This window comes from Bufo gargarizans, chromosome 2 (genome assembly GCF_014858855.1).
Source record: "Bufo gargarizans isolate SCDJY-AF-19 chromosome 2, ASM1485885v1, whole genome shotgun sequence".
Classification (NCBI taxonomy): domain Eukaryota; kingdom Metazoa; phylum Chordata; class Amphibia; order Anura; family Bufonidae; genus Bufo; species Bufo gargarizans.
The window spans coordinates 517,077,934-517,104,519 of NC_058081.1; the positions used below are offsets into that span (position 1 = coordinate 517,077,934).

General features: G+C 48.2%; 1 protein-coding gene across 2 annotated transcripts; it reads left to right on the forward strand.

Moving 5' to 3' along the window:
• Positions 1-202: 202 nt before the first annotated feature.
• Positions 203-26,219, forward strand: LOC122926568 (BLOC-1-related complex subunit 5). Of its 2 annotated transcripts, none has more exons than XM_044277975.1 (5): positions 203-353; positions 1,825-1,905; positions 2,344-2,487; positions 25,401-25,558; positions 25,630-26,219. In XM_044277975.1, exons 2-5 carry the CDS (start codon positions 1,848-1,850, stop codon positions 25,858-25,860), a joined length of 591 nt encoding a protein of 196 aa, XP_044133910.1. In that variant the 5' UTR covers positions 203-353; positions 1,825-1,847; the 3' UTR covers positions 25,861-26,219. The 2 variants fall into 2 exon arrangements, with proteins under 2 accessions (XP_044133910.1, XP_044133911.1); XM_044277976.1 differs by having other exon boundaries at positions 244-390.
• The last annotated feature ends 367 nt before the right edge of the window (positions 26,220-26,586 follow it).

Below are 26,586 nucleotides of genomic sequence, written 5' to 3' on the forward strand. Positions count from 1 at the left end.
ATATCATTACTGTTATTATAGGGGATATATTATTTTTATGGTGTTATTATAGGGGCTCAGTTTTTAGGGAAGCGATCTCCTTATACAGGTAATTACAGGCGGCACTGCCATGGTCATGATCAGATTGTGCACCCCAGCACAGGTCGCAGCCGCTCCTCCTTTTTCTCCAGCAGACGGGGGATTGAAGCGGCGCCTTTAAAGGGCGTGGCTGACTTGGGAAGTAGAAGACGTAGCCCCTCAACTACAGCCCGGAAGCGGGAAGTGCAGGCTGTTACCGGGGTAACCGGGCTGCTGACTACGGATGTGTGACCGATGTCGGGGTGCAGGAGAAGAGGAGGGTGACCCCGATACTTGTGAGTGTGCCGTCATGCTCTAATGACCTTCCCGCCGGTAACAGCATATAATCCCTTTATATATAGATTATACACGGCGCCAACAATGTGCGTCTTTATCGCAGGGACAATAGTGAAGCAAATCTTACAATAATCCCTGAATGTCGCAGGCACTTTTGCATTGTCTGATAACCCGCCATTGAGTTAAAGATCTTTCGCCTTCCGTCCTCATGAAAGTGAATGAATTCAGTAAGTGTCTCAGTGTGTCTTCCCCAGACCCCCCCCCCCCCAATAAGGGTGTTGTCCCCAGATGCCCCCCCAATAAGGGTGTCGTCCGCAGACGCCCCCCACCAATAAGGGTGCTGTCTCCAGGTGCCCCCCATAAGTGTGCACACCACATGCGCGTGCACGGAAATGCGGATGCGGACAGCACATTTCGGCCCCATTGAAAATGAATGGGTCCGCACCTGTTCCGCAAAATTTAGGAACGGATGCGGACCCATTTTGCGGACGTGTGAATGGACCCTAACAATAATCCCTGAATGTCGCAGGCACTTTTGCATTGTCTGACAACCCGCCATTGAGTTAAAGCTCTTTTGCCTTCAGTCCTCATGATAGTGAATGCAGCAAGTGTCTCAGTTAGGGATGAGCGAACTTCTGTTTTAAGTTCGGCGTCTAAAGTTCGGCTTCCGGTTTGCGGAGAATCCCGATATGGATTCCGAATACCGTTGTGGTCCGTGGTAGCGGAATCAATAATGGCCGATTATTGATTCCGCTACCACGGACCACAACGGAATTCTGAATCGATATCGGGATTCTCCGCTAACCGGAAGCCGAACTTTAGACGCCGAACTTAAAACAGAAGTTCGCTCATCACTAGTCTCAGTATGTCGTCCCCAGAAACCCCCCCCCCCCCCAATAAGGGTGTTGTCCCCAGATGCCCCCCCATAGCAGTGTGTCGTCCCCATATGCCCCCCCCCCCCAATAAGTTAGTCGTCTCCAGACCCCCCCCCCCAATAAGGGTGTCGTCCGCAGACGCCCCCCACCAATAAGGGTGCTGTCCCCAGGTGCCCCCCATAAGTGTGCACACCACATGCGTGTGCACGGAAATGCGGATGCGGACAGCACATTTAAAATGAATGGGTCCGCACCTGTTCCGCAATATTTAGGAACGGACGCGGACCCATTTTGCGGACGTGTGAATGTACCCTAACAGTGTGTCACCCGCAGATGTCCCTATAATAATGTGTGTGCAATTTTTTTTATCTGTTACTAGGAAAGTAGAGTGGAAACCAGCATGACTGCCATTCGAGCTCCATCAGTGATGTCTGTCCGCATTCCTGGGATGGATGTGGCAGTAGCTGGGCAGATCCACCATTCAGTACTCTAGGACAGCTGGCACCCCTCATAGTTCTTCATGGCACAGGTGTAGTCTAGCTATGTCTGATTTCTGGTGTTTTGCTCACGGTAATTTCCTGTCTCTTTAACCTAGGCGCAGCTTGAGGACGTGGCACTATGGGGGCAGAGCAAAGCTCTGAGCCGGAGGTCAGGCATGGGGACGTCAGCTCTTCGGGTGAGTGGATTACACTGATACCAGGCAGTGAGCTCCAATCCAACTGATACTTCTCACTATAGAGAGGCTGGCCTTAAAGGACATTACAGTAAAACATCTTCAGTCCTTCATTTATTGGACCAAATAGGTTTCAGACTATCAAAATTCTGAAATAACAGATAATTTTACATACACTGATGGTGATAAATACAAATTCCAAGAAGGGATCAGTTAACAGCAGCTTGTTGATGGTTTCCAGGTAGCAACAGATGATTGGACATAATGTTCACAGTTTTATGTGCCGTTTTCTGCTGTTCATCTGATGATGATATTCGGGGATATTTCCTTGTGGAGTTTCTATTATACAGAAGTTTAAGAGATGATCTGAGGGCTGCAGAGCGAGGAACAAAGCCACGTGATGTCAAGAGGGATTCATGTCTCCCATTCTTCTGCCCACAGCCAATCCCTCACCGGCCAAACAGAGAGCCAAAATGGATGACATTGTCGTGGTGGCTTCTGGCACTCAGTCTCACCGCAATGTGACCAAAGATCCCGAGGTAATCAAGCTGCAGGAGATTCCCACCTTCCAGCCCCTCCTGAAAGGTCAGTCCTGTGTGCCCGGCGTTCACCCTCTACATGTATGTATCTCCCACATGTAGTCGCCATGTTGGCCTGTATTATATAAACTCTTCACAATGCTGAGAGATGACGGATAGCTGCTCCTCTCCTGTCCACCCCACCTGCTCTCCTCGGCTGCCCCTCCTCATGTATGCCTTCTCTCCTCCTTCTACACTTTTCCTTCTCCACCCCCTCCTGGCGTTTGTTCTGCTCCTCCACCGCTGTTTCTGCCTTCTCTGCTCCTCCTCCTCCTGTACAACCCCTTTTTCTCTGCTCCTTCGCTTCTCCTCTTACACAACCCCTCTCTTTCTCTGCATCTTCTCCACTCCTTCTGGTCCGATTTATCTCATCTGCGCCTTCCACGGCTCGACAGCCCCGTCTCCTCCAATCATTTGCTCTGCATGTATCTCCACAAACATTGTGAAGGGAAATTCCTTTAATTCCAGTAATGTGACACACAGCAATCCCAGGATGGATGAGCAGGAAATGTATTTCATCGTCCGGGACTCGTGTATTTGTGTGCATTAAAACTTCTAGTTCTAGTAGTTCAGGATTTTCGATAATCTTAGTTTGCTGGATTATGTGAATGTTACTGTATATTGGGTCCATTGCCTGACTGTAAAGGATGACAGTGGTAGTGGTGCAAGGTGTAAAGGCACATTTACACGCGTAGATGAGCAGATGATTATCGGGAAGGAAGCGCTCCTTCCCGACAATTAGCTGCTGGTTTAGTGGTGTAAAACGACCATTTACATGCAGCAATCTCCTCCACAGTATGAGAATAGGGTATGGCTCCTGCAATCGCTTGTCCCCATACAGCTGCTTTGTTTCTGGGCAGCAGATCCTTGTTTAGACACCACGATCTGCTGCCCAAGAACTGTGATCTGTGGTGCCTTAACGAATGACAGGATCACCCTATGAACAAGCATTTTGCTCATTCACACTTAGGCAGATGGTCGGGAACAACTGTTCGCAGGAACGTTCATCCCCGATAATGTGCCCAATTATCTGGGCGTCTAAATCCATCTTTAGGGGGTTCTCATCCATCCACCTTCTAGTATGGGCATCTGCACTGTCTTGTTCTGCCTGCCCTGATAGAGTTGTAGGAATATTGTTTTTCAGCGGTGAACGGGCAGAAAAATCATGCGAGTAGGTACATAATTGCAGTCAGTTTTGACTGCGATTGCGTTCCGATGTTTAGTTTTTATCGCGCGGGTGCAATGCGTTTTGCACGTGCGTGATAAAAAACTGAATGTGGTACCCAGACCCAAACCCGGACTTCTTCACTGAAGTTCGGGTTTGGGTTAGGTATTCTATAGAGTTTAATATTTTCCCTTATAACATGGTTATAAGGGAAAATAATAGCATTCGTAATACAGAATGCTGGGTAAACTGTAAATTTAGGTGTTAAAATTTTTTTAAAATTAACTCGCCTCATCCAATTGATCGCGCAGCGGGCATTGTCTTCTTGCTTCTTCTTTCAGGACCTGCAAAAGGACCTTTGATGACGTAATCGCGCTCACCACGTGGTGAGTGCGTTGACATCATCGCAGGTCCTGCTGAATGAACATAGAAGATTTCTATCTTTATTCAGCAGGACCTGCACTGACGTGGTGATCGGGATTACGTCACCAAAGGTCCTTTTGCAGGTCCTGAAAGAAGAAGCAAGAAGACAATGCCATCTGCACGATCAATTGGAACAGGTAAGTAAATTTTTATTTTTTAACACCTCAATCTACAGTTTACTTAGCATTCTGTATTAAGAATGCTATTATTTTCCCTTTTAACCATGTTATAAGGGAAAATAATACAGGGAATAGACTTTAATGGGGTCCGGAGTTGCTTTCATCCCTATTATCTCCTAGCAACTATGCATGAAAATCGCACCGCATCCGCACTTGCTTGCAATTTTCACGCATCCCCATTCATTTCTATGGGGCCTGCGTTGCATGAAAAATGCAGAATATAGAACATGCTGCGATTTTCACGCAACGCACAAGTGATGCGTGAAAATCACCTCACGCATTGCACCCACGCTGAATTCTCGCCCATGTGAAAGGGGCCAAACTCTTCTATAATAATATTGGTAGTTGGTACGTTTAATTGACACTTGGCAGCTTCCTTGGAATGTGTCTTTCATGTCTTTGTAATATCTCCCTATGAACAGCAGGGGGCAGCAGAGTTCTAAATACAGAATCAATAAATCTTATGATTGCGTGTATATACTGTGCATACATAGGTCCCAGCTAGAGATGAGCGAATTTCATATTTTGAAATTAATTCACGCTTCGTTTGGCAGTAAAATCAGAATTGTGTTATGGATTCCGTTACCACGGACTATAATGCGATTCTGTGATGCCTTTAGAGGCATTCCGTTATTCATTCCATCATAATAGAAGTCTATGGGCTGCAGGGGATTCCTCTCCTGCGTAACGGTAACGCAGGCCATAGACTTCTATTATGACGGAATGCCTCTAAACGGCATTCCGTAATAGAATTGCGTTATTGTCCGTGGTAACGGAATCCATAATGCAATTCTGCTTTTATGAAGCGTGAACGAATTTCATAGCATGAAATTCGCTCATCTCTGGTTCCGACCAACACGGATCAGACAGGACAATCCTGAATTTTGGTGGTTGTCCCGGGATGGCTGAGGTTTGTCTCAGTTTCAACTATCTGCGTTGTGAGGACTCAGATACAGTTTAATACAATGGTGAAGCAGGGACTATCAACTTCTGCACAGCAGCAGGCACGATGAAGTGATGTCATCACACCTACTGAGATGGAGACTAGAAAGCATGCAGGCTGAGGTTCATTCCTTATGTGGGGAATAGGACTATGCGCTCTCATGGCCAGCTCAGGAAGAGTGATGACGTCACTGCATCGCGCCTGCTGCTGGGGAGGTCAGGATGTTCTCCATCATAGGACTAGGTGAGATGTAGTATTATACATATATATATATATATATATATATATATATATATATATATATATATATATATATATATATATAGAGAGAGAGAGATATAGATAGATATATTTTTTATTTTATTATTATTTATTTTATGTGTACAGAGCTCTGAGAGGACAAATTTTTTCTGGGGCGATCTGTACTTTTGATTGATACCATTTTAAGGTGTGTATGACTTTTTGATCACTTTGTATTACATTTTTTGTGGGAGCTGAAAAAAACAGGGAATTGGAGATTATTTTTTTTTTTTTTACGTTTCACCATTTTCTGTATAGGATAAATAATTTAATATTTTAATAGTACAGGCATTTTCACACATGGCAATACCCATGATGTTTATTTTTTTAAATTGTTTATGTACTTTATTTAAACTTTGGGTAAGGCGGGTGATTTTGATTTTTTGATTTTTTTTTTTAATGATTTTAACTATTACTTTTTTAATATTTTGAAAACTTTACATTTTTTTGCACTTTTTCATAGTTATCCTAGGGAACTACCGTATAGCGAGCAATCATTAGATTGATGAGACTTATACTGTGTTCCTATGGAGCCCTGCCAGGAGGACAGGGTCTGCTGCACACACACTCCTTCTCCCCCATCTACGACGGCAGGAGCCAGAACACACCGAGAAGTGCATGCTTCCAAGTTTATGCGCCTCCACATTTGACCGCGGCATCTGAAGGGTTAAAAGTCCTTGATCAGCGTTACCAACAGTTACGAACATTAGCCTAGGGTGCCTGCTGTTTAAAACTGCAATGCACATGTGAGCAGGCGCCATATTTAACCCTTAGAGGACCCTTCGGTTTTTCAACAGCCTCATTAGTGTCACTGGGATCGGCACATGCCCAGTGACACTATTGAGGCTGTTGCTCTCTGGAACAGGAGAACCGTGCAGGCGCAGGCACCCACCGATACTGCACTTGCGCGGGATTTCGGATAAATGACGTAATGGGGAGGGGGCGGCGCCGTAGGCCAAGAGAGGAGGAAGCACGATCCCAGTGACACTAATGAGGCTATTGCCCTCTAGAACAGGAGAATCGTGCAGGCGCAGGCACTCACCGATACTGCTCCTGCGCGGGATTTCTGAGGACAAGAGAGGAGGAAGGGAGGTCCGGTGCAATGAATAAAATAAATGACGTAATGGGGAGGGGGCGGCGCCGTTCCGCAAGTATGTGGGAGGACATTTATTTCTTAGGAGGCGTGCTGGGCTTGGAAGAAAAAAGGCCGGCTGGGCACTGCAGGGGGGCGTTACTGGGCACTAGAGCAGAGTAATAACGCCCCTCTGGGCACCTTGGAACCTCATTTGCATACCAGACAAATCGCTTTTTTATAAGAATGAAAAGTTGAATAAAAGAAAAAAGACACATGTAGGTAAGAAGGTACTTTATTGCACATTGCTATGTAAACGGTTTTATATGGTCAAAATAGGGGACAGATTCCCTTTAATGTGGGAGCATCAGACACTTATGTGAGTGGCCAGTGTCCGAAGGTGCCCTCCTGAATTCAAGTAAGCCACTACAGTGTGGGGCGATAACAGGGAACAATAGATAACATTCATCTGTTGTACAACCTCTCCAGGGCCCGAAATGTCTGATAACAGATTGTATGCGCCTCTCTTAAAGGGCCCTTTACACTGGGCGAGAATCCGCCAGATAATAGCTAACGATCATTCATAGTGATAATCTGGAGGTGTAAAGGTGCCACCCATTACCCGATCAATGAGCGGAAAGCTAGTTTGTCGGGTGATTAGATTGTCTGTGCAGACACCTAAATCATTGTTTGTCGGCAGAAGATCGTTCTGTGTAAACAGCGATCTGCTGGCGGCGAACAACGAGTTTGTATGGGGACAAGCGATGCAGTAGTCTCCTCCGCCTGAAAGATTGACCCGTCTAAAGCCTCTTTCACACGACCGTATGGCTTTTTCAGTGTATTGCGGTCCGTTTTTTACGGATCTGTTGTTCCATTTTTTGTTTCCTTTGTGTTTCCGTTTTTCCTTATGGCATATACAGTAATTACATCGAAAAAACTGGGCTGGGCATCACATTTTCAATAGATGGTTCCGCAAAAACGGAACGAATACGGAAGACATACGGATGTATTTCCGTATGTGTTCATTTTTTTGTCGACCCATTGATTTGAATGGAGCCACGGAACGTGGTTTGCGTGCAATAATAGGACATGTTCTATCTTTCAACGGAATGGAAATACGGAAACGGAATGCATACAGAGTATATTCCGTTTTTTTTTTTTGCGGAACCATTGAAATGAATGGTTCCGTATACGGAACTCAAAAACCGGCCCGTATACGGAAAAGAAAAAACGGTTGTGTGAAAGAGGCCTAAAGAGAACTTTTGGTGGATTTTCATTTACAGAGGAGCAGCCAATTATCTGGAAGATAGCGTTCCCTCCTGACAGTCGGCTACTTGTTCAGTGGAGGTGAAGCGCTGTTTACCTCCACAGTGATCACCTCCACAGTGTGAGAACGAGCGATGGCTGGTCCTCATACAGCTGCATAGTTTCTGAGCAGAAGAGTGCTGAAACCATAATTTACTTGCAAGCACTAATAACATTTTCACCTAACGTACGAGTGTTTTGGTCATTCATCGAATGATCGGTTCCACCTTTAAATGGGGAGATTGTCGGGAATGAGCGTTCGCAGGAATGTTCGTCTCGGAAAATCCACCCGAATATCTGCACGTGTAAAATCAACCTGTGCTATCACCCTTTCTGTAGCCTAGAATGGCTGATAACACGGAACAGAGCACATTATACTGTCCATTTAATCGCTGGACCAATGGACCTTCCCCACCGACAAGGCTGTCAAGTGAATGCAAGGCATCAGGAGTGACTGGAGACGCTGGACATTCGGCTTCATTCCTTGCCGTCACAGTCACACCTTCTCCCACTGATAATATTCCTGGCTTCTTCTTTACTGCTCAGAGGGGTAACCCTTTAAGGCTTGCCCCATACTTTAGACGGCTGTATTAGGACACAGTTATGATGAGATGAGTGACTATTGGAGACTGAGGTAGTCTGAAGTTCACCGTCCCATGCTTTACACTGCAGGCATCCAGATGACTGAAAGGAGGAGAGAGATCTGTGGTGCATTTTATTATGCGGTAGCATGATGGGGGTTGTGTGTATGGATGTTAGGCATTATGCCACCTTGTTTAGCATTGGTGTCTGCGCCATTTATGTGATTATACGTTTCATTCTGTTAATTGATGCAGTAACCTCAGATTCCTACGATCGGCCGTGGCTTCACATTGCGCCACAGTCAGATCTCAGACGGCACAGTTTTCTTTTTTCATCAAGTTTCTTTTTTTTTTTTACCAGGATCCTGAAACCAAAGTTAGGTTATTTTCTTTAATGTTCAATCAGCTTTTAACTTTGTAACGAGACAACTTCCCGACCGCCCTCAAAGTGATGCTGCAGACTTGTCACTCCCGGGTCGTCGATGTCCTGATGTCTTTCAGCCGGTGACGCTGTGATGTTAATGTTCCTGTCATGTATCAAAGCTTTAATGTCCCTCAGATCCTCCCTTCCCCCAAGCGTGAAGCTAATCTCTGAGGATGCAGCTGCACTGAGTTCACACCCGTCTCCTTGATCTGCAGGGGATGATACATGTTGCCCCCTGATGCCAGGCACACTGCTCATTTCATTCCCAATATGTTCTTTCAATACTTCCATCACCCCCAGGGACGCACTGTTCCTGAGGCAAAGTGAGACTGTGCTCGGACTGCAAGGTAGGGCAGCAATATAGCCCCTAGTCTTCAACCCCTGCACAGCACTTTGTCTTTGGGGATTATTGTATACCACAGTTTTATTGTGGTTTTTCCAGAAATTCATAGCAAAAACCATGAAAAAACCGCAATGTACAATGACCCCCTGTGTATGAGAGGGTAAAGGACCTTTGGGATAATGTAATGTGAGGTTAAAGGACCTTTAGGATTGATGATCTGTGCATGTCACCTGATCAGTCATCTCAAAAGTCCCACTGTATTGTCTGTATGTATATCAACATCTGCTTCATCTGTATATAGGGGAACTGCACAGCACCACTGTCCTGAACATTGGTACCACTTCTCTTGTCCTGTATACAGGGTGTAATTCTCAGTATCTGTTCTTATTCTGTATATATTGACACGTCACAGTACCACTTTTCCTGTCCTGTACACTGGGTGTAATTCTCAGTATCTGCTCTTATTCTGTATATATGGACACTGCACAGTACCACTTCTCCTGTCCTGTATACTGGGTGTAATTCTCAGTATCTGCCCTTATTCTCTATATATGGACACTGCACAGTACCACTTCTCTTGTCCTGTATACTGGGTGTAATTCTCAGTATCTGCTCTTATTCTGTATATATGGACACTGCACAGTACCACTTCTCTTGTCCTGTATGTTGGGTGTAATTCTCAGTATCTGCCCTTATTCTGTATATATGGACACTGCACAGTACCACCTCTCTTGTCCTGTATACTGGGTGTAGTTCTCAGTATCTGCTCTTATTCTGTATATATAGACACTGCACAGTACCACTTCTCCTGTCCTGTATACTGGGTGTAATTCCCAGTATGTGCTCTTATTCTGTATATATGGACACTGCACAGTACCACTTCTCCTGTCCTGTATACTGGGTGTAATTCTCAGTATCTGCTCTTATTCTGTATATATAGACACTGCACAGTACTACTTCTCTTGTCCTGTATACTGGGTGTAATTCTCAGTATCTGCTCTTATTCTGTATATATGGACACTGCACAGTACCACTTCTCCTGTCCTGTATACTGGGTGTAATTCTCAGTATCTGCTCTTATTCTGTATATATGGACACTGCACAGTACCACTTCTCCTGTCCTGTATACTGGGTGTAATTCTCAGTATCTGCTCTTATTCTGTATATATGGACACTGCACAGTACCACTTCTCCTGTCCTGTATACTGGGTGTAATTCTCAGTATCTGCTCTTATTCTGTATATATGGACACTGCACAGTACCACTTCTCTTGTCCTGTATACTGGGTGTAATTCTCAGTATCTGCTCTTATTCTGTATATATGGACACTGCACAGTACCACTTCTCTTGTCCTGTATACTGGCTGTAATTCTCAGTATCTGCTCTTATTCTGTATATAGGAACACTGCACAGTACCACTTCTCTTGTCCTGTATACTGGGTGTAATTCTCAATATCTGCTCTTATTCTGTGTATATGGACACTGCACAGTACCACTTCTCTTGTCCTGTATACTGGGTGTAATTCTCAGTATCTGCTCTTATTCTGTGTATATGGACTCTTTTAATTTGAAAAATAAATAAATAACAAAAGGCCATAACAATATCTATACACAGAAACAAAACACATTACTAAACCCACCCCGACCAGTCCACCACCCCACTAGAACCTACAATACTATTCACACTTAAAACACTTTCGTAACCCCATACTATACATATTTACATCTTACACGTATATATAAAATCCATAAAATATATACACAATATACATAAACTATATACAAATTATATACAACTTATAGAACTAAATCTAACTAACCCACCACCAGTCCACAGCAAATATGCAAACTGATAACCCCCAAAGTTCCAAGGGGATAAACCCCGAGCTTTGAGAAGTCCTAGTCTTTCCCCAGTCGGACTGGGGTCAGTCAGTTTGCAACAAACAAAAACACCCTTTTTTTTTTTTTTTTTTTTTTTTTTTATAATTTTATGTATATATTTTATTTTTAATTTTTTTATATACACATACATATATTTATATGCATACACACACACATATATATATATATATATATATATACATACATACATACATACATGCATGCATACAATACATAATAGAAAAGAAAAATATATACACTCCATCCTCCCTCCCAACCTAACTAAACCCCACTATAAACTTAACAATACTAATATAATACTAATATAATAATATATGATCACAATACTAACATAATACAAAACATACCTATATAATACACTATAAATACAATATAGACACCGTAATACTATTACACCTAAACCAGCTATGGTTCGGTACCCGTAATTCTTTCCATACTTACATTACTACAAAACAAAACAAAAACCTATAAGTGTGCTATATCAGCCCACCACCAGGAAAAGAGTACTACTCAGCTAAGGAACCCCAAAACAGAAGCCCCTCCACAGACGAGAGGCCCTGGGGTCCCCCCACCTTTCGTACTCAAGAGAGCGTACCTTCACCAGGTCACCCATGATGTTCCTATATACCGTCTCCACCGGGAGGATTTTGTGACTCTTCGTTGACACTAGACACCGTGCACACCAGATGTGGTGCCTAACCACTGCACTAACTACGAATAAAGTGCAACGGTCCCTCCCACCAAGGTCTTTGAAAGCCCCATAGGCCCACTCCGCATAGGACAGGGCGGCCAGCCTAGGCCAACCGATGGAAGCTCCCACCCTTTTGTATACCTCTATATTAAAGAGACAATGAAGTAAGAAGTGGTCCATGGTTTCCAGCAGGTTACCACACTCCTCCCGGGGACAACCCCTTTCCTCAGAGTTTCTACACTTCACATTGTCCCTTACATATAGCTTACCGTGGAAGCAGCGCCAAGTCACATCCCAAACTTTCTTAGGGATCCTTTCTGAATTCAACAAAGACAGCCCATCCTCCAGATCCTGACTTGGGCAGTCCCTCAAGGCCAGTGGGGCCTGAAAAAGGTAAGATAGAACCTTCCTGTTAAGGGAAAACCTCGACATGGTCTCCACCTCTCCCTTCCCTAGACCCCACCGTCTCAGGATTCTCAGAACCGGGGCAACATAAGCCGGGAGATATCCATGTGACACACGTAGGTCTTTCATTCGCCCTCCAGTCTCCCATTCCTGGAAGAAAGGCCGAAACCACTCCCTACAGGAAATTACCCACAAAGGAGCCCTCTCTTTCCAGAGGTTTGCAATATTAATTTTCAAAAAGGTATTTGTTAAGAATACCACCGGGTTGACCATATCCAACCCGCCTAGTCTCCTTGTGCGGTAAGTAACCTCTCTCCTGATTAGGTTCAGCCTGTTTCCCCACAACATCTGGAAAAAGAGGCTGTAGACCGTACCCCAGAGAGACCCTGGCAAAACACAAACACTGCTTAGATACAAAAGCACGGGAATCAGGTAGGCTTTGCACAGGTGAACCCTTTCCCTGCGGGATAAAGACCATCCCTTCCAACGGTCCACCTTTTGGGCGACATCTTTTAGTCTACTCTCCCAATTTTGCTGATGATAATCTCCATCCTGGCCAAAATCGATGCCTAAGATCTTTACAGACTTCTGGGGTTCTGGAAGAGTGGCCTGGAGATCGAAGACAGGATCCCCTTCCCCCAGCCAGAGAGTCTCACATTTGTCCCGGTTGATCTGAGACCCAGAAACCTCTGAATAGCGGTCCACCTCCGACATCACCCAGCACACCTCCTCTTCCGAAGAGGCAAGAATGGAGACATCATCGGCGTACGCCACCACCTTCAGAGATGGCCCCCACACCACCAGTTCCATCCCCACCCCCGCCAATGGTCCACGATCTACCCTTCTAATGAAGGGATCAATCGCAAACACATACAGCAAAGGGCTTAAAGGACATCCCTGGCGGACACCAGAAGCCACCTCAAAAGGTCGACCCGACCAACCGTTAATAAATGGGAAACTCTCCGCCCCTTTGTACAAAGTTTTTAACCAGTCTACAAACCTCCCGGGTAGACCATACCACAAGAGAACAGACCACAGGTACTCATGGTTCACCCGGTCAAAAGCCTTTGCCTGGTCCAAAGATAACAGGAACCCTTTCCAAAGGCCCGCCCTGCCCCGCTCCACGGCTTCTCGGACACCGAGAATGGCGCTAAAAGCGCTCCGACCGGGAACAGAGCAGTGCTGAGCCTCAGAAAGAAGTCTCGGTGCAAACTTCACCAATCTGCAGAAAAGTATTTTTGCCAGAATCTTCCTGTCCACATTGAGAAGCGATATGGGTCTCCAGTTCTCAATGCGGGATGGATCTTTACCCTTTGACAGAATAATCAGGGCTGACTTACCCATTGACTTTGGCAGAGTGCCCGAGGAAAGACACTCGTTAAACACCTCGGTCAAGAGAGGAACTAATTGTTCCTTGAAAGCCTTGTACCACTCGGATGTTAAGCCATCCGGACCTGGCGATTTCTTGGGCCTAAGCCCATCAATGGCCAGTCCCACTTCCTCTTGCCTGATAAGTTCTGCCAAAACATCAAGAGAGGGGTCTATTCCTGCCTTGGGAATAGCTTCAGCCAAGAAAGCTGAAAAACGGTCCCGATTTAGTTCTTTCCTAACCAAGAGGTGAGAGTAGAAAGACCTGACGACCTCCAGGATCCCTGATTTGGACCTATTCAGGGAACCTGTACTGTCGACCAGGCCTACCACAAATTTACTTTTTACTGCCATCTTACAGTTTCCAAAGGGGTCAGGTGAGCGGTACTTCCCGAAATCCCTTTCAGCTACCAAAGAGGCGTATCTATCGTACTGACACCTCTTGAGCAAGGTCTTCACAGGAGAGAGATCCTCACGGCTACCCCCCGTCGAAACCAGTCTTTCAAGTTTCTTCCTCGGTTCCGGGTACAGACAGTATCTGTCCCAGCTCCTGAGGTTAGAAAGCTCACGGAAAAACCTCGCCGTCCTTTTTTTGAATATCTCCCACCACTCCGACTTACTGTTGCAGAGGTCCACCAAGGGTTTGTCATGGTCTTACCTTCTTGCTGTTCTCCTTCGTTTGACATGTGCTGGCGGCCATCTTGGTTTCTGGGTTTCTTGTAGCCTCCCACCTTGCGGCTTCTCCTTCCCACTGGGAGGAGCTGGATGCCTAGCTCATATATATAGGAGGTCTGTGGCTTCAGTTCCTTGCTTGGTCCTCCTGTGTTCACATGCTTCTAAGACTGCTGCTGCTTCTGGTTCCTGATCCTGGCTTCGTCTGACTACCCTGCTGGTTCCTGATCCAGGCTTCGTCTGACTACCCTGCTGGTTCCTGATCCAGGCTTCGTCTGACTACCCTTCCGGTTCCTGACCTCTGGCTTCACAAGACCCTGCTTCGGTTTAGCCATCCGTTTGGACTTTTGCCTTACAGCTTGATCTTCAATAAAGCCTTCTTATTTCCACTTATCTCTTGTTGTACGTCTGGTTCATGGTTCCATGACATTAGGACCAAGCCATGAATTCTGACGGTACAGGGCCATCCTCGCTACCTACGCTGGTTGCCAGACTTGATCAGCAGGATCACCTGTTGGGTCGGTTCGCTGTGGCGTTGCAAACCCTGCTTGAACGCACGGCTCATTTAGCTTCCGTTGCCGATGGGTCGGTTGTCGCTCCTGGGCCCGCTCCTACTGCCGCTCCGGTTGTTGCGCCAGAGTCTACCCCGACACCTGTTGCTGCGCCTGCGGTGTTTCGGGGTATGACCGGTTCTGCCCCCCTTCCACAGCGCTTTGGGGGAGAGCCAACTCAGTGCCGAGGTTTCCTTAACCAGGTGGGCATTTATTCCGAGTTGCTGCCACATGCCTTTCCTACTGAGAGATCAAAGGTGGGCTTCTTGATCTCGCTGCTCTCGGACAAGGCCTTGGCCTGGGCCAGCCCTTTATGGGAGAACAACAATCCGGTGGTTGCCGAGTTTTCCGGTTTTGTTGCTTCTCTTCGGAAGGTATTCGATGTGCCGGCTCATGCTGCCTCTGCTGCGAAGCTCCTTATGTCCATCAGACAGGGTTCACGATCCGTAGCTGAATACGCCATTGAGTTTCGTACCCTGGCAGCAGAGGTGGGCTGGAATAATGAGGCTCTGGTCGCTGCTTTCTCTCATGGTCTCTCGGATGCCTTGAAGGATGAGGTTGCAGCTAAGGACCTACCAGTGGAGCTCGAGTCTCTTATTTCTTTCCTGATTTTGATTGACACCAGACTCAGGGAGAGACCTTCCTTTAAGGAGAGCCTGCGGAGGTCTTCTAACAGATTGGCGCCTACGTTTGCTGCCCCACCCGTGCCTCCCTCTCCTCCCACGCCTCCTGGGGATGACTTGTCTGGGGGTGAACCCATGCAGCTGGGGTTTGCTCGCCTGTCCGAGGGGGAGAGGGTACTCCGGAGACGCGAGGGCCGATGCATGTACTGTGGTCTCGGTGGGCATTTTCGGTTGGCATGCCCGAACCGTCCGGGAAACGCTCGCACCTGAGATCCTGTCGGGGGCAGATCTTGGGTGGAGTCTCCTCGTCCCCGGTTTCCCGTGTTGACAAACCACTGATTACTGTTGTCCTCTCCTGGGTCGGGGGCTCGGTGACGACCCAGGCGTTGGTGCTGGTGGTTTGTTCATTGATAGTGTGTTCGCTGCCGCCAATTCCATTCCTCTGCAGCCTCGAGGTTCCCCACTGGCTCTTGAGGCGATAGACGGCAGACCCCTTCTGCCGCCACACGTGACTCAGGAGACCCTTCCAGTGGGGATGGCCATTGGTGCCGTTCACAGAGAGTCGGTCTGTCTCCAGGTTATTTCGTCTCCACACTACTCGGTGGTCTTGGGGTACCCCTGGCTCCAGAAGCATAATCCGACTTTCGATTGGAGATCGGCCGAGATCCTCTCGTGGTCACCGCAGTGTGGGGCTAGTTGCATCCATGGGCCTGTCAAGTTGCTGTGTACTTCCTCGGACTCTCTGTTGCCTCCTGAATACGAGGAGTACCGGGATGTATTCGATAAGGTGCGTGCGGTTGCCCTACCTCCGCACCGCCCATACGATTGTGCCATAGAGTTACAACCTGGTGCCGTTCCTCCTCGTGGCAAAGTCTATCTACTGTCGGTAGCGGAGAATGAGGCCATGGAGGAGTACGTGAGGGAGGCGCTTTCACGCGGACACATTCGCAAATCCTCGTCCCCGGCAGGGGCTGGATTTTTCTTTGTGAGAAAGAAGGGCGGTGAGTTGAGGCCTTGCATCGATTACAGGGGTCTCAATCGCATCACGATCAAGAACGCTTACCCGATACCCTTGATTTCCGAGCTGTTCGATCGCCTCATAGGGGCCACGGTCTTTACCAAACTCGACCTGAGGGCGGCATATAACCTGGTAAGGATCAAGGCGGGCGATGAGTGAAAGACCGCGTTTAACACCAGGACCGGTCATTATGAATCCTTGGTTATGCCCTTTGGGTTGTGCAATGCGCCCGCAGTCTTCCAGGAATTCATCAACGATGTTTTCCGTGACCTGTTGCAGCAGTGTGTGGTGGTCTATTTGGATGACATCTTGGTATATTCTGAATCCATGGAGGCCCACATTCTGGATGTCAGACGAGTGTTGCAACGGCTACGAGAGAACAAGCTGTTCGGTAAGCTTGAGAAATGCGAATTTCACCGATCCCAGGTAACCTTCTTAGGTTACATCATTTCCGCTGAGGGGTTCTCCATGGATCCTGAGAAGGTTTCGGCTGTCTTACAGTGGCCCCAGCCCAGTGGTCTTCGTGCCCTGCAGCGCTTTTTGGGCTTCGCCAATTACTATCGGAAGTTCATCAGGGACTTTTCCATGCTAGCCAAGCCTCTCACGGATCTGACCAGGAAGGGCAGTAATCCCCAGGTCTGGCCGCTCGAGGCCATCCGAGCTTTTGAGGCTCTAAAGTCCGCCTTTGTGTCGGCTCCGATTCTGTCGCATCCCAACCCTGGGTTGCCTTTTGTTCTCGAGGTGGACGCGTCTGAGACGGGAGTAGGTGCCCTTCTGTCTCAGCGTAGAACACCAGAGGGTCCTCTGCTTCCTTGTGGGTTTTACTCCCGGAAACTGTCTTCCGCGGAGTGCAACTATCAGATTGGTGACAGGGAGTTATTGGCCATCGTGCAGGCCCTTAAAGAATGGAGGCACTTGCTCGAGGGCTCGGTGGTTCCGGTTCTCATCCTGACGGACCACAAGAATCTGACCTACCTCTCTGAGGCCAAGAGATTGACACCACGTCAGGCCAGATGGGCTCTGTTCTTGTCACGTTTTAATTACGTGGTCTCCTACCTACCCGGTTCCAAGAACATCAGAGCGGATGCCTTATCACGGCAGTACTCCGAGCTGTCCGGGGAGGAGTCGATTCCGACTTCGGTCATACCTCCGAATCAGATCCTGGCCGCCATTCGCACCAGCCTGACCTCTCCCCTGGGTGAGCAGATTTTGGCGGCTCAATCTGGTGCTCCCTCTGGGAGACCCAACGGCAGATGTTTTGTGCCTGAGGAGTTGCGCACTCGGTTGTTGCGAACCTACCATAACTCCAAGGCTGCGGGGCATCCTGGAAAGAATCAGCTGTCCTGGGCTGTTTCACGTCTGTTCTGGTGGCCTTCTCTACGTTCCGACATCGCCGCATATGTAGCGGCATGCTCCGTTTGTGCCCAGAGTAAGTCCCCTCGGCACCTTCCGTTGGGCCTTTTGCAACCCATAGCCACCGGGGAGCGTCCATGGTCACACCTGGGGATGGATTTCATTGTGGACCTCCCTGCATCCCGAGGCCATACGGTCATTCTCATGATTGTGGATCGGTTTTCCAAAATGTGCCACTGTGTTCCTCTCAAGAAGTTACCCTCTGCACAAGAGTTGGCCTCGATTTTTGCCAGGGAGGTTTTCCGGTTGCACGGTTTGCCCAAGGAGATTGTGTCGGATCGGGGGAGTCAGTTTGTGTCCAGGTTCTGGCGCGCCTTTTGCTCCCAGTTGGGGATTCATCTCTCTTTCTCCTCGGCCTACCACCCTCAGTCCAATGGGGCCGCAGAACGATCCAATCAGGCCTTGGAGCAATTCCTTCGTTGCTATGTCTCCGATCACCAAGACAATTGGGTTGACCTCCTGCCTTGGGCTGAGTTTGCCAGGAACACGGCGGTGAACTCTTCCTCTGGGACGTCTCCCTTCATGGCCAATTATGGGTTCCAACCTGCCGTGTTACCGGAGGTATTCTCTCCCCAGGATATTCCGGCTGTGGAGGATCACCTTTCCGTCCTACGTGCTTCTTGGGTACAGATCCAGAGGTCCCTTGAGGTCTCTGCGCAGCGCCAGAGACTCCAGGCTGATCGCAGACGAGCGCCCGCTCCTTCCTACCAGGTCGGAGACCGCGTATGGTTGTCCACCCGCAACCTCAACCTTAGAGTGCCCACTCCCAAGCTGGCGCCTCGCTTTGTTGGTCCCTTCCGAGTGCTTCGCAGGGTAAACCCGGTAGCCTATGCCCTTGCGCTTCCTCCTGGCATGCGGATCTCCAACGTGTTTCATGTCTCCCTGTTGAAGCCACTGGTGTGTAATCGTTTCACTTCCTCGGTTCCTCGGCCTCGTCCGGTCCAAGTGGGCAATCGTTAGGAGTATGAGGTGAGCAATATCCTGGACTCACGCCTGGTCCGCGGTCGGGTGCAGTTTTTGGTCCATTGGCGTGGTTATGGTCCAGAGGAGCGTTCCTGGGTTCCCTCCGCAGATGTCCATGCTCCTGCCTTGCTCCGAGCCTTCCACGCACGCTTCCCTCAGAAACCGTTCTTTACTCCGCGGAGGAGGGGCCCTTGAGGGGGAGGTACTGTCATGGTCTTACCTTCTTGCTGTTCTCCTTCGTTTGACATGTGCTGGCGGCCATCTTGGTTTCTGGGTTTCTTGTAGCCTCCCACCTTGCGGCTTCTCCTTCCCACTGGGAGGAGCTGGATGCCTAGCTCATATATATATATATAGGAGGTCTGTGGCTTCAGTTCCTTGCTTGGTCCTCCTGTGTTCACATGCTTCTAAGACTGCTGCTGCTTCTGGTTCCTGATCCTGGCTTCGTCTGACTACCCTGCTGGTTCCTGATCCAGGCTTCGTCTGACTACCCTTCCGGTTCCTGACCTCTGGCTTCGCAAGACCCTGCTTCGATTTAGCCATCCGTTTGGACTTTTGCCTTACAGCTTGATCTTCAATAAAGCCTTCTTATTTCCACTTATCTCTTGTTGTACGTCTGGTTCATGGTTCCATGACAGGGTTCCTGGCTCTGAAGGAAATCCTCAAAGGACTGTCTTATTGTCACTTCTTCCAGGAGAGATGAATTCAGCTTCCACATACCTCTGCCCATACAGGGAGTCTCTGCAACATTCAAAGAGAAAATAATCAAACAGTGGTCAGAGAATTCCACTTCCACGGCCTCTAAAGCCGAGAAAACGGCCTCCACCTTTAAATAAAACCTATCTATTCTAGACCTACGATTTCCCTGATGAAAGGTGAAATCCACGTGGTCTGGCTTATGCCGCAAATGGGCGTCCACCAGACGAGTATCCTCAACTATCCTAGACAACACAACGCTATCAGCATCCAGCCCACCTTTGGAACCTCCCCTATCACAGGCCCTCGTCACACTGTTGAAGTCCCCTCCAAAGATCACTTGCCGGCTGGTAAAAAGAAAAGGCTTAATCCTCATGAGGAGACACTTGCGGTCGTTTGCGACAAACCCCGCCCCCAGGAGAAGTTCCACAACAGTCTTCCTAGAAGGAACTGCTGCTTCCTTACTCCTCCAATAGAGACGGGCCACATTCCTACGGTCCCTCCCCGGTGTGGGGTGAGTCCATACGATCTCACCCCTCCTTTGTTCTCGGAAGGCCCTAAAACCATGCCTTTCTGTCCAAAAGGCCAGGTCAACCGACCGGTCCTTTTTTTAGGGCCTCCAGGAGGTGCCGTTGCAAATCACCCCCGCCCGAAACCCTGGGCAAAGAGTCACCCGAAACAACACCTGCATACGTCTTTGTTTTTGCCATCCTCTCGCTCACATCCTTCCTCATTGCTTCCTTCCGCATAACTTCCTCCTGTTCATCCACTTCCGTATCCGCAATATACTGCTCAATCAAAGCTTCCTCATCCACCATCTCAATTTCTCCCTCATCCACAATCCCATTCACCAGTTCATTTGTATCCTCATTTATAACCTCATTCACGTACTCATTCACCCCCACAGCCACCTGCACATCATTACCCACAATCCCATTCACAACCACATTTGCATCCATATTTGTTTTTGCATCACCTTTCACTCCCCCTGGACTGGTCGGGTTCCCTAAAGAGACCGGAGAATCACTGGGGGCAGGCCCTGAGGAGCCCCCCGCAAAACCCGCAGGGGACTCCCCACCTCTCGCACCCCCCACGGCCTGAACAGTCCTGGGATAATCGACCGTAGTGTTCTCTCCAGGTTCCAAAGTCTTTACACCTTCCACTGATTTTAATGGTCTTTTCACAATATCAATAGTTTTATCAGTTTCTAATGCTTTCTTCTCCTCTTTCTCAGCACCACCACCTTGAACCTTGTCCACAATCATCACATCCTTGTCCGCCAGGTTTTACCCCCTGCGCTGCTTGTGACCACCCTACCACTACAGGAAGGGGGGGCACCTCCCGTCACTATCTTAGAATTAATCTCCCGCACTGTTTGACCCGATTCCACTACAGGAACCGGGCTGGGCACAGCAGCGGATTCAAAAGGCACAAATCGAAGCACTTCTTCCTTTACAGTTTTATTTTTCTCCTTTGTGATTTTCACCATCTCATCCTCAGGGACCTCCTCATCCCCAAAATACAGTCTGCCCAGCGGGGACTCCAGCTGCCTGACTTCTAGCATTAGCCTTCCCCCAGACCCGCTTTCATCCCCGGAGGCGGCCGCAATCAGGTCTGAGGGGTCCCCCTGGCCACAAGGCAGAGAGTCTGCCTCCGAATCCTGTGTTCCAGGTACCACCTTCCCCTGGCTCCCAGCCTGCTGCCCTGACAGACTGGGGCCAGGCGTACCGGACAGTCCAGACATGCCCTCAAATCTGCAGTCATTCCTGAAATTCTCCATGAAAGGGCCGCCATTTTCCTCAATGGCGGCCCTCTTCTCCTCCAAAACCGCGATTATCTCCTCCAACTTCACCAGTCTGGAGGAGAGGATTGCCTTCTTTGTTTTAGGCGCCATTTTAACTTGCGTTTGTAAATTTTTATATTCCACATTTAGTCTTTTTAATTCCCTCTTGACCTCCTCATGCATGTTCAAAAAATATGCTACCCGGGAGGAAAAGGTTTTTGAAGACTCCTTAGGGCCCAAAGTACCCCAATTGTGCAGTCTCTCAACTGCTGGGCAGGAAGAACCCCCGACACCAGGCTTCTTTACAGTAACTTTGTTGCCGGGCTGAGGCACCGACACAGACACACCACATGCTGAATCACCTACCTCAGCCTCTGGCCTCGTCACCTTCTCCACGGCCTTTCCTGTATCCCGTCCCACAGTCCGTCCGGCAGCTTGTCCAGCCACTGTACCTTTCATGTGTTCACCCGCTGCTTGTGCAGCAGCGGGCCTTTCCACAGCATCCTGCTTTCTCGTGTGCTGACTCAAATTGTACAGAGAGGATCCCAAGCTGGCTGCTCTCCTGGGACCCCTCCGGACCCCACCTGGTACTCCTTTGGGCTCACTGCAGGGATCACAGCCGCTCCTAGCAGCAGGGCCCCTCCTGCCCACGGCACTTGCGGGGCTGCCCTCCATAGCCTGCGACCTTGCGGCCGCTTGCTGCGGAGTCTTCATATCCGCGTCGTCGTCCACCTCCAGTAGCGCCGACGTATCCAAGCCCAGGTCTCCAGTCCTGGAGGCCCTCCTCTCCACTCGCGCATCTCCGCCGCGGCTGCCGACACGTGGTGATGAACGCCGGCAGCCGGAGGCCCGGGGATCCATACCAGGAGAAACTGCCACCCCCTGGGGAAAGGGTAGCAATTCCCCCGGCAAACAAAGCGCTGGTAAGCCTCCCGGACCTCACACACCCACAAACAACAGGAAACAGGAACAGGAAGGAACAGCAACTCCTCCCACCACTTCTCCTGTCCTGGATACTTGGTGTAATTCTCAGTATCTGCTCTTATTCTGTGTATATGGACACTGCACAGTACCACTTCTCCTGTCCTGTATACTGGGTGTAATTCTCAGTATCTGCTCTTATTCTCTATATATGGACACTGCACAGTACCACTTCTCTTGTCCTGTATACTGGGTGTAATTCTCAGTATCTGCTCTTATTCTGTATATATGGACACTGCACAGTACCACTTCTCTTGTCCTGTATACTGGGTGTAATTCTCAGTATCTGCTCTTATTCTGTATATATGGACACTGCACAGTACCACTTCTCCTGTCCTGTATACTGGATGTAATTCTCAGTATCTGCTCTTATTCTGTATATATGGACACTGCACAGTACCACTTCTCTTGTCCTGTATATTGGGTGTAATTCTCAGTATCTGCTCTTATTCTGTATATATGGACACTGCACAGTACCACTTCTCTTGTCCTGTATACTGGGTGTAATTCTCAGTATCTGCTCTTATTCTGTATATATGGACACTGCACAGTACCACTTCTCCTGTACTGTATACTGGATGTAATTCTCAGTATCTGCCCTTATTCTCTATATATGGACACTGCACAGTACCACTTCTCATGTCCTGTATACTGGGTGTAATTCTCAGTATCTGCTCTTATTCTGTATATATAGACACTGCACAGTACCACTTCTCTTGTCCTGTATACTGGATGTAATTCTCAGTATCTGCCCTTATTCTCTATATATGGACACTACACAGTACCACTTCTCCTGTCCTGTATACTGGGTGTAATTCTCAGTATCAGCTCTTATTCGGTATATAGGGACGCTGCAGCGGCAGCCACATCACAGTGGGGATGGAGGGACTCTCTCCTTCTCCACTGTGTTGGCTGTAATGTGCGCCGGACGTGCGACTGCCCCTATGATGTCACTAATAATCATTTCTTAATACTCCAGTATATCGTTAATACCAGTTTATTGCCCAACCCTAGTGTGAGCCTGTCCCTGACTCTCCCTCTAAGTGTTAGTGACCCCACACCTATTGCCAGCTGTCTATATGGCAGGATCCCTGGATTCAGCTCCTAATTGTGGACCAAGGATAGGAGCAAAGGACAGCGCTGGAGCCTGAGGAGGTGAGTAACCACTGGTCACCAGGTACTTGACTCATTCCCTTCCGTAGACCCTTAACTTCATCACTAACAGCCACAAAATATAATAATACACATAGGCCTCATGCACATGACCGTATTTTGTTTCCTTGTCCGTTCCGTTATTTTTGCTTACAGGATGTGAACCCATTCATTTCAATGGGTCCGCAAAAAATGCCGACAGCACATCGTGTGCTGTTTGCATCAGTATGTCCGTTCCGTAGCACCGCAAAAAAAAAAATAGTGCATGTCCTATTTTTTTCTAGTTTGCGGACAAGGATAGGCATTATTACAATGGATCCGCAAAAAAAAGGATGCCGTACGGATGTCATCCGTTTTTTTTTTTTTTTTTTTTTTGTGGAACGCAAAACACATACAGTCATGTGCATGAGGCCATAGTGAAGTTTTTTTGCTGAGGACACGCCCCTAGAATTTGCAGCAAAACCCGAATGTTCTACAGTGGGTTTTACCATGTTTGACCGTAGATTTTACCATTGCAAAGTCTAAAATCTATGGTCAGATCGGCAACATTGGAAATCGGGAATAGTATTTTTTTTCGTGGGAGGGGGTGCCATTTCACCTTTTTCCTCGGGCAGCAGAAGGCTAGGTGCACTCTTGGTTTTGGTATCTTACCTGTGCTTTGCATGAGGCAATTGTTAAACTCATGCACTTCAGCTCCGTCCATTGCCTAGTGGTAGTTCAGTGCCACAAAGAAACTGCTGATCAGCAGGATATAGGCTGTCGGGCCCCTCCGATCTGATATTGATGTGATCGTAGAATTGTAACTACAGCTCTGGACACAGCAGAAATGTGACTGCTGCTCTAGATGTGACTATAAATTCTCCTCTGGCAAGCCTGGGGGTAATGAATCCCCCTCTGCGTAACTAAACTGATTTCCTGCTCAGGATTTAGGACAGTTGAGTGACAGTCCTGACAGGTTACTCTCCAACTAGAAGAGGCCACATGAACGGCCATGAGGAGATCAGCAGTCCTCCGTGAGTTTCATAATTATTGTGTTTGTATGAAGGCCAGCAATAAAAACGGGCGAGGAGGGGGCTTCTCTGTTGTTTGGATGACATCAGCAGATAAGAATGGAGTGAGGTCAGCGCTGGCAGCTGCTTCAGTCTCCTAAACACCCAGGGAGCACACAGCTCTACAATCCTAGCCTGGATCTTGTAAGGGGCCAGAAGAGCGGACATTGCTCAGGAAGAAATGTTCCTAGGAACGTTCCTTCCCGATCATTGCCTGTCTGTTAGCTGCAGAGATCATGGGGCTGTATGGGGATGAATGATCCCTGCAGTCAGTAGTTTATAGCACTGCTGGAGCGTTAGAAGAGGGTCATCTGATATGTCTCTGTGAGGTCTCTGCACTGGATATACTTGACCTAAAGTAGTAATCATGGGGGGCAGGAAGGTTACACTGCCTGTCACTCATCCCATTGAAATGACAAATGACAGGTAGAACAGTAGTGTATGTTCATCTGTCCTACATACATCTTCTCCATAGCCTCCAACCTTCACCTGGTCTACAGTCGGCCTCTTCTTGGCCTGAAATGGCCAGTAACCGTGAATAATATGGACAGCACGGTGGCTCAATGGTTAGCACTGGTGCCTTGTAGCACTTGGGTTGAATCCAACCAAGGACAACCTCTGCATGGAGTTTGTGTGTTTGGGTGGGTTTCCTCTGGGTACTCCGGTTTTCTTCCACACTCCAAAGACAAACTGATAGGGACCTTAGACTGTGAGCCCCATTGGGGACAGCTTGGTGCTAATGTCTGTAAAGCGCTGCGGAATATAGTAGCGCCATATAAGTGTATACAATAAATAATAGCTGCAAAGTAAATGGAGAGCAGACAGATTATGTGTATTAAGGTTGGTGATTGCTGCACTTGGCTCAGGACTGGGAGTTGTAGTGTGCAGGTCTTGATCATATGTCCTCTCTGCTCCCCCCAGGTCTCCTGAGTGGTCAGACTTCCCCCACCAACGTCCGACTGGAGAGACTGGACTCCCCCCAGGTCCTGCAGCTGTGTGTCCGATACCAGGACCACCTGCACCAGTGCGCCGAGGCGGTTGCTTTTGACCAGAATGCCCTGGTGAAGCGCATCAAAGAGGTACGTGTTCTGCAGCCTGCATTATACAGATCTAGTAACTATCCCCTGACCTCACCCTCTGTCCTCTGCAGATGGACTCCTCAGTGGACACTCTGTACAGCCACATGCAGGAGCGGCAGAAACGATTCGCCAAGTACGCAGAGCAGATCCAGAAGGTGAATGAGATGTCAGCAATCTTAAGGCGCATTCAGATGGGCATCGATCAGACGGTGCCCCTGATGGAGAAGCTGAATGCCATGCTGCCGGAGAATGAAAGGCTGGAGCCGTTTTGTATGAGTCTGGACAGGGAACACAAACCGTGATATGCACTGCCCCCTCAGGGACACTGAGTGACCTGCAGGCAAGAGCGCCAACCCCCTGTGCTGCCTGCATACTCCATATGAATACTGCCATTACCAGCTCATTGCTATAAAAGCTATTTATATGTGCGGCAGAGTATAACTACGCCCATCATCCTCCCTCTGGGATCCCGCTGTGAAACTTCTCTATTAGCATGGTGTATAGTGGAGCTGATGGCAAAGCTGCAGAGCATCGCATCATGTGAATTGTAAATATTGAACTTTGACCCTCACTCAGAACACTGAATATATTATTATATAACCTCTGTGTGAATGTCTACTTTCATTTCAGTACTAAAGTAGTTGTATTCTTTTACATAGAAGGCAGCATTATAGTAGTTGTATTCTTGGACATAGGGGCAGTATTATAGTATAAACAAAATGATACACCACCAGCTCCCCACGGAGATCCGGGGCACAAGGAAGGCGGTGGAGCGCCAGAAGACAGTCAGCTGCAGACATTTCTAGCCATCGGTAAAACAATATTGCAGTTATTTAGATAAAATCCACACGTAAGGATACGGGCGACCTGGCCATAGACCCCACAGAGAAATCTGAAATGTGTTAAATGGTATTGTACATGTGCATGATGTGTTCTTACCTGTGGATTTTATTTAAGTAACTACAATAAATATCTGAAGTTGTTTTACCGGTGACTGGAAATTTCTTCCTTTGACAGTATTATAATAG